General features: G+C 39.2%; 1 protein-coding gene across 2 annotated transcripts; it reads right to left on the reverse strand.

The window, feature by feature from the left end:
- Nucleotides 1-539: 539 nt before the first annotated feature.
- Nucleotides 540-4,945, reverse strand: iyd (iodotyrosine deiodinase). 2 transcript variants are annotated; one of them, XM_031726270.2, is made up of 6 exons: nt 4,646-4,945; nt 2,910-3,116; nt 2,641-2,800; nt 2,343-2,499; nt 2,062-2,232; nt 540-1,075 (listed from the first exon to the last, which is right to left on the reverse strand). In XM_031726270.2, exons 1-6 carry the CDS (start codon nt 4,842-4,844, stop codon nt 986-988), a joined length of 984 nt encoding a protein of 327 aa, XP_031582130.1. In that variant the 5' UTR covers nt 4,845-4,945; the 3' UTR covers nt 540-985. The 2 variants fall into 2 exon arrangements, with proteins under 2 accessions (XP_031582130.1, XP_031582131.1); XM_031726271.2 differs by having other exon boundaries at nt 540-2,232; nt 4,646-4,942.
- Between the last annotated feature and the right edge of the window lie 3,692 nt (nt 4,946-8,637).

Here is an 8,637-nt window from a genome sequence, read left to right on the forward strand (position 1 = left end):
GTGGCATTGGAGATCAGCGTGTGAATGGTTTTTGAGCTTGATTAAATGCAATGGGGGGTCTTTATTTGTTTTTTAGTTAAAGATAAAGATAAAGATAAAGATGACCTTTATTAGTCCCACAGGTGGGAAATTTGTTTTGTTACAGCAAAAGTGCAAAGTTATGTAGCAGAAATTAGAAAACACTGGAATTCAATAAAATAAAATAAAATAAAATACTATAAAATACTGTTATGTAAACATCCCGTGTATGACATGACTTCATATGAAGGATATGTAAAGTCTGAACCATTAGATAATTGTCAGTAGTTTATGTGTAACATAAAAGTAATTATATATCAATTTGCATATTTGCAGTTTTAATTCATTTTAATTCATTGCATTTTGCTACATCCAGCAATTTGTGCAATTTATTGCTTACATTTTTGGGCACTTTGTTCAGGTTTTAGTTTTTTGTTTTTTTGTTCTAGCCTATTATGTTTTGGAATTTATTTTAAAAAATTATTTAAATATTTAAATATAACTTCAGCACACAGTCTCACTTAGTGCTAATGCATTTATTAAGTCACAACTCTTTACTCCGACTGACATTCATCAGGTACAATATCCATATTAATATACACATATGCATATACAAACATACTCTGGATATATTCCAATCATCAAGAATAAATGCAAAATATCACAAATGATGAATAACATATCTCTTTTTTTTTAAAGTACGTCCAAGAATCATCAGTGATATTGAACATACCACCTCCAAAATAATCATTTAAAACAATTTGCATTACACTGGGAGAAATTTAGAGAGAGAAAGAGAGAGTGATAGGGAGACAGTTGGAGAAAAAAAATTGAGAGTTAATGAATGCATTAGTGGTAAACCGGACAGTGTGTGGGTGTTATATTTTCTCCAACACACCTATTACCCACTCAGATGTGCAGAGATTTTGTAACCTTTTTTTTCTCTGTCTGACTCTGACCTGTTGTCCTAAATGTTAGCATATGCAGCCAATTCTGTTCTGCAGTTGAAGTTAATGCCTGCTCTCATCAGCACTCTTCTACACATACCTGGAGAGATCTGTGGAGGATGGAGGAAGGAAAATCACCAACCTGTGTGTTCCAGATTGCAGGAAAAGAAAAACAACTTGCTATCTTGGCGCATCATCTTGATAAAACAACCTCAGCTCTTGATATAGAGATCGGTGTCAAAAAGGCCAAGTTCAAAATATGAGATTTTGGCAAGGAAAGCACAGACAAAAGGTTTAACAGTAACATTTAGGGCCAAATGCTGCGATCAAAAATCAACCTGCTGTGCTCTCTTGTCTTGTTAATCTTTCTGTGTGCCTGCAAAACATGGAAACTCACAACAGAACTCCAGAGAAGAACACAGATAAGATGCAAAAGGAAGCTCTTATAGGCATCTTATCCAAAGTTCCAGTGAGTAATTGGACTTCATGACAATCTCCACCAGCTGTCAAAAGAATGGAAATTTGCAATTGCATGGCCTTTCTCCTGTTCATCAGGTCTTGTGAAAATCACCTTGCAAGGAACAAGTTTGGTTTTGAAAATCAGAGACCAGAGGAACATTCATAGAACGGAATCAAATAATTTTTGCTGGTTATTTATTTGAAATTTGTATGATAGAAATATGCTAAACCCAAATAAGTCAGGCCCCCCATTCTTGCAGTTCCCCCACTCAAGACACACACATAATATAGTAGCATGCTATTATTATTCAAGCTTGAAAACAACATCTGACTTTAAATATGATTAAAAATCTGAAAACCCTTCAAATGTTCACTATTTTGCCTTCAAAATAAAACACAAAAGCTAGGTTAGCAATTAGTAAGCTATGAAAGATTCATGCCATCCTCTCTTGGTTGTTTATCTTAAACACTTAAAGACTGATCTCAAGAAGCCTCACTTTCTTCTTCTTTCTACTGTGAAAGCACTTCTAAGTCTCATCAGGCATGTGCCTGGTGGATTTCTCAGCTACGGGCAAAGAATTTGATGAAGAAAAACAAAACAGTCTGCTTTTTGCATCTCATTTTCTCACACACGCACCAAAATATCATCCAGATGCTTGCGTTTCAAGTCAGGCACAGTAGCATCAGTGGCAGGATAACCAACAGGAAGTAGCATCAGCAGCTTCTCGTTCGCCGGGCGTTTAAGTAGGAGCCTGAGTTTGGGGCCGCAGTTGAGGGGCGTAGATGTGACGGTAACAAGACCCACGTTCTGATGAAGCAGACGGAGAGAAACAGTGAGATTTGTGCACTACATTTTTGGATTCTATGAAAGAGAGAAGAGCTGTTTTCCCAAGTGGTTCAAATGATTTGAATTATGACCTGTAATGCAGCCAGGAGGATCCCACAGGATATGGACACGCTGATTTCGTTGTAGTAGTGCGTCTTCTTCTTGCCATTTGGGAGAATCCCGTAGGTCTGTTTAAAGATGAGGATCAGATATGGAGCAACATCCAAGTACTCCTTAATCCAATTTGTCCTACAAGAGGAGGGAAAAGAGAAAGAAAATGTGTTTTTTTACTTTGGAAGATAATAACTGAAAATTAGTCAGGAATTTAATGTTATCCAAGGTCATTCTTTGACATCTCTGCTTGGCTGTAGTAAGAGCATGCATGTTTACCTAAATTTGGCCAAATCCTGAACCCATTTTTCCCCCATCCTCTGGCGGTAGTTCATCTCCTCCTCCTCTTCGACTATCAGCCTAATCTGATGCTTTATATCTGGATCTGAAACCACAACGAACGTCCAGGGTTCTGTATGTGCTCCACTAGGTGCTGTACCTGCTCAGGTGAAGAACAGGAAGAGAAGAAAAAAAATCCTTCAAAATCAAGCTCAGACTAATATCCTGGGGTGAATCCCAGTGAATTATGTTTTAATGACATTTCGTGCCTGCAGTGTGGATGACATTATCGATGACTTCCCGTGGGACAGGCTCCGGGCTGATGAATCGGACAGACCTCCGCTGGTTCATCAAAGTGTAAAACTCCTTGGATCTTTGCAGCATTGTCTCCTCAGGGTATCGCTGCGGTGAATAAGGCAGTTGTGTGAGGTTCTCCTCCTCAGCGCTGTCCCCCCAATCATCATCAGCATCATCATCTTATAAAAGATGAAAGACAGAAAGACATACCAATAAAATACAACTCCAATCCCAAAAAGTTAGGACACTCTGTAAAAAATCATCACAATCAATTGCAATGACATTTTTTTCACAAGAGAACATAACACAAAGCATAACAAATGTTTAAGCTGACATATCTTACTATTTCATTATAAATATTGGGTTATTTTAATTTTAATGACAGCAGCATGTCTCAAACACAGTGACAGGTCCGTGTTTACCACTGCATAGCATCTGCTTTAACAACAGTATTCCACAATGTGGGAACTGTGGGCCAGATGAGCACAGGGAGTCTTCTACACCCAGCTGTGCTGCTGTAATGGATGCGGTATGCAGTTTAACATTGTCTTGCTGAAATACGCAAGACGTCATCTGAATTGGAACATATCCGTCTCTAAAACCTGTATATACCTTTCAGCAATAATGTTGCCTTTCCAGATGTGAAAGCTGCCAATTTCACAGGCACTGATGTGCTTCCACAACAACAGAGATGCAGGCTTTTGAACTGAGTGCTGATAACAACCCTGGTGGTCACTTTCCTCTTTACACCAGAAGACAGTGTTTCTGGATCACTTTCACATTTGGCTTCTTCTTTGCATGACAGAGCTTTAACCTGCATTTGTGGAAGGTATGGAGAACAGACAGTGATTTCTGCAATTCTTCTCAGTGATTTCTGCAATTCTTCTCAGTGATTTCTGTGACACAATCATGCCTGCTTTTAATGCACTGGCATTACTTATATTCAGCCATGTCCCTTGCACACAGAGATTTCTCCTGATTCTCTGAATATCGTATGTAGTTATAATAAGATATACAAAGTTGTCGCAATTTTACTTTGAGGAACAATTTTCTGAAAATTTTCAACAATTTACAGACACTTATTTTTGTTTTGTTTGTTTGTTTGTTTTTTGGGGGGGGGGTTCACCCATTTTTAATTTTGGGAAACACTGCCGCTTTAAGATGCTCTTTTTTAAACCCAATGGTGTTACTGGTCCATTGCCAATGGGAAAATGTCCTTCCAGCTGTTTCTTTTTATTACCACTTACTTTTTCAGTCTTTTGTTTCTCCACTCTCAACGTTTTTTTTCTTTTTTTCTTTTTTTGAGATGTGTTGCTGGCATCAAATTCACAATGAGTTCTTTTTATCTTCTTTAAATGATACATTTTCTCAGTTTAAAGAGCATATGAGGATACAGTTACTGGCCTTGCCAAGTTGTGGAGTGTCATGTGAAAAACAACAGAGGAACGTTATGTAATAGACAACCAATAAAAAAAAAAAAAACTCCTTTTGAATCCACGCAGAACCTTTGCCAAAACATTTTAAACCAGTAACCACATTCTTTATTGTGTTCAATTTGCACTGTATTTTAAAAGTTGTGACCTACATTTTGAACATTATGCAACTGGCTCTAAAGTATGCACCCAACCAACCACATCAAAAAAAAAAAAAAAAAAAAAAAAAAAAAAAAAGTTCAGCCCTACGGCGAACTACAAGGCTCAGCTCTCACCGTCTTCTTTTGCTGTGATTTCTGTATCGTCCTGTAAGTCCTGGTCCACCCATGGTCTTTTCTCTCCTTTTGTCGCCCCTTTACTTTTGCCTGGAGATGTGGAAGTGGTCTCTGTGTCCCATGATTTCACCAGCACGAAGCCTATCACCAGGCATAAAACCACCGCCAGAACAGGCGTGAACACGGACAGGAGAGCCATGCTCGCTGGAGTGCAGAGAAAAGGCCACGGGTACCTGCCCTTTGAGTTGCTTACCTCAGCGGAGCGCTGACTTGATTGTGAAACACTACTACAGTTATCGGGGCGGGGGCTGTTGGCTGAGCCAGAGCAGCTGTACTGAGAAATGGCCCACTAGCTTCAGGGTCAGCTATAAAATGAAATAGCGCACAGATCCACTACCAAATCATCCACTGGGACCAACATAAAGGACATTTAAATCCGTGTAAAGTCCCACTATGTTAATATTCCACTTTCAGTGGATATTTCAGTCTGTTCATATCTAAGTCTAAGGTTCACAGACAGTTCACTGATTTACTTTAAATTACTGTACAATCCTCTGGTAACTGTTTGGTAGTTTGGTCAATATTATACTTCAGTTGATCAGGCAGGTATGTATTATATCAACCATCCATTTTCTACCACTTATCTAATTTGTGGGGGCTGAAGCCAATCCCAGCATAATGCCATGAGGCGAGAGGTGGGGTACACCCCGGTCAGGTCGCCAGCCTGTTAACACAGAGCGACAGAGAAACATTCGCACCATCACCTATGACTTTAGGCAGTAAAGTATTTTAAATAATTAATTACTGATGAAAGCGTCACCCTAGTTTCCTTAAGTTAATTTATTTTAATTCATCCAGAAAGGAAAAAGAAATCATGAGCCTGTGGAATACTTTAAACTTTATGCACAATACTCATGGAGTGGTGTGAACGTAAACCAAACAGCCAACAGGTGGTGTCTACTACATGAAACTGGCGCCATCTTGTGGCGTCTTTCTGTCACTATAATTCATTCAAACTTTTGTGGAAAATGTTTCAACTCTAAAGTTTCAAAGTCACCGGTGACACAAAAGTCAGAACACAGAACAACCAATAAAAATCTTGACTTTGATCTCTGCAATCCCATAAATATAAGTAAACAGTTCGTATTGTTCATCACAGCACTCAGTAGCGATTAGTCCACATTTGCTCCGTGATTTTAAACAGTTTGCTAAAGAGATTTCAAATCTTTTTCAAGAACATTTTAAAAGTTTGAAACCAGTCAGCTAAAGTTTGACAGCTGTACCGACCAGTTTCCTCCAGTCTATCGTAGCAGACTGTTTTCATCCGAGAAAAATGGATAGAGGAGACGGATCACAAAACGATGTTGGTATCACAAAACGATGTTGGTGTAGGGGTAGCGCTTGATGAGCTGGATTTGGCACTGCTGCAACGGGAAGATTTTCAAGCAATTCACCCGATGCTCCGCTGGCTTCAAATCGATCTGATGCGCGGTCTAGTTGTTAATCAACTGCCACAACATGAGGAGGCGGTTGATGTTCCGGCAGGAGGCATCGAAATAAATCCACCTCACGAAATAGAAGGACCCTGGTACAATAATGGAGCAGAGAATGGAGCAGGAGACTTTGAATTAAACCCTGGTGAGCAACTAGAAGATCTGATAATTGAGGAAATGAGGTGATGGGAAGATGAGGGATCTGAGAATGACACTGAAAGTGTCCCTGAAAGTGGTCCTGATAGTGACACGGATGATAGTGACACTGACGACGATGGAGACAATGGCTAGGATGCTCCTGTGTTATTGCGCACCTGCCCAGTACCAGGAGGTTCAAGGAGGAGACAAAGGGAGGAGGAGGATGAAGAAGAAGATGGGAGAGGTAGAAAAACGTTTAAACACTGAATTTTGCTGATGGACAATCAGCGTTACACCCCACCTTTCAAGCCCAGTGTCCTACATGTAACATGCTCAGAGACTGAATCTTGGCTGGCCCTCTCTGACCCACTGGCTTAGTTTCCTGCCACCAGGGACCTGTTTACCAGACTGCCACATACCACCTGTGGATATTTGTTCAACCTGTGACCCAGTATGATTGTGCATACAAGTGGAATGCAACATGTGTGTTTCATACCACTGGTACCTTGTTAGATGGTGATGATTGTGGTCTTACTGGTCGCAGTCATGGAGGGAGTGGTCCTATTGGTTGGCTCCCTTAAGGCGGGGTTGGGGCCTTCCTATCACCATTATGCTAACGTAATTATACAATAAATAGCATTTACAACACCACCATCTTCAGATAGAAAAACACATTATGGGACGTTATCAATTGTGTATTGGCCTCCCCACAGCCTGGACCTCAACATTAGTGAATAGCAGTGTTGGTCAAGTTACTTGAAAAAAGTAATCAGTTACTAATTACTGATTACTTCTCCCCAAAAGTAATCCCGTTAATAATAATGATAATAATGGATTGGATTTATATAGCGCTTTTCAAGGCACCCAAAGCGCTTTACAATGCCATTATTCATTCACGCTCACATTCACACACTGGTGGAGGCAAGCTACGGTTGTAGCCACAGCTGCCCTGGGGCAGACTGACAGAGGCGAGGCTGCCATATCGCGCCATCGGCCCCTCTGGCCAACACCAGTAGGCGGTAGGGTAAAGTGTCTTGCCCAAGGACAACAACGACCAGGACAGAAAGGCCGGATCGAACCGGCGTCCTTCCGGTTAACAGGTGCGCTTCCCAACCCCCTGAGCCACGGTCGCCCCCAAAAGTAATCCCGTTACTTTACTGATTACTTATTTTCAAAAGTAATCAATTACTTAGTTACTTAGTTACTTTTTAAAAACACGATTTACAAGCTGAATAGGTGATAAAGCAATAGATCGTTCAGCCCAATTCTACTTTTTCTGCATAATCCATCATACAAAATGTAATCAAATGGAAACGTGTCTTTTTAAAACTTTAAACTTTAAATCTTTTAACTTTATGTATCAAGCAAAAACTTAATTATATGCAACATTCTCTGACTGGAAGAAATTTGTTTAACATTTAAACCTATTTTCTGCACATTCCAGCACATAAAATAAAATATTTTTTTGTGTTTACACTCATTCTTTCAAATAGATGCAAGTAAAACACAGCAGAAAATAAATAAAATCAAAGACTAGCGGTCCTGTTGCTCTATTTTCACCTGTAAAACAGGACTGGGGTAGGCGGACATTTTCACACTGTTGAAAGCTTTTATTTTCAAACTTATCAATCCAGGAAAGCCAAGTGGAAAACATAAAGTGTAGATTTGATTTGAACAATAGAGTCAGCGTCTAATTAATCAAAAAGTTTTTGATTAAGTTTACATGTTTGCTGAAGCAGTTCAGCAAACATGTAAAGCAGCAAAAATACACTATGGGCACTTTAAATTAGCTAGTTATGTTGTACCAAAAAGCGAAAATTAATACAGTTATAATTGACTTGTTGGCCTATAATCTAAAAATGTAGGTCAAACACATCTCTCGTGAATGATATCGAGTCATTCTGAGCCAGGAAGTGACTATATCGTTTATTAATCCAGCTAAAACGTCTCATTTACATTATAAATGCGTTTTTAAATAGAGATCTGGCAAAGAGGGCAGCAGAAAAGGTAACAAATACAACATAACAGTTCTACAAATATATTTTAAATGACCAAGACTGATTATAACATGGGCACAATAAGGCACACGCTTGCAAGATAGGCCATTTCTTAAATTTATTTATAACGCCCTCATAAATCCTGTCCATTACACTCTATTTGCCAATATAAGAAAATATATATAAAACACACACACATAGAAACAATCACTTTTTGGCACAAGAAGGGAGACTTTTATTTCAAATAAATGAAATATTATTACTATGTCCTACAGGTGGCGCAAAAGAGTTCAGAATTGTATTGAGTTGGAAAATATTCATGACTATAATTTCAGACGACTTCCCTACTTCTGTATTCCACACA

This window comes from Oreochromis aureus, linkage group 15 (assembly GCF_013358895.1).
Source record: "Oreochromis aureus strain Israel breed Guangdong linkage group 15, ZZ_aureus, whole genome shotgun sequence".
NCBI lineage: Eukaryota > Metazoa > Chordata > Actinopteri > Cichliformes > Cichlidae > Oreochromis > Oreochromis aureus.

What these genes read in the sequence shown, in the direction of transcription:
- iyd (XM_031726270.2), bottom strand. Translation starts at nt 4,844, where the DNA reads ATGGCTCTCCTGTCCGTGTTCACGCCTGTTCTGGCGGTGGTTTTATGC. An exon ending in TAATGTCATCCACACTGCAG is followed by an intron (nt 2,801 to 2,909) that starts GCACGAAATGTC and finishes TCACCTGAGCAG; the next exon opens with GTACAGCACCTAGTGGAGCA. An exon ending in AGCATCTGGATGATATTTTG is followed by an intron (nt 1,076 to 2,061) that starts GTGCGTGTGTGA and finishes CATCCTCCACAG; the next exon opens with ATCTCTCCAGGTATGTGTAG.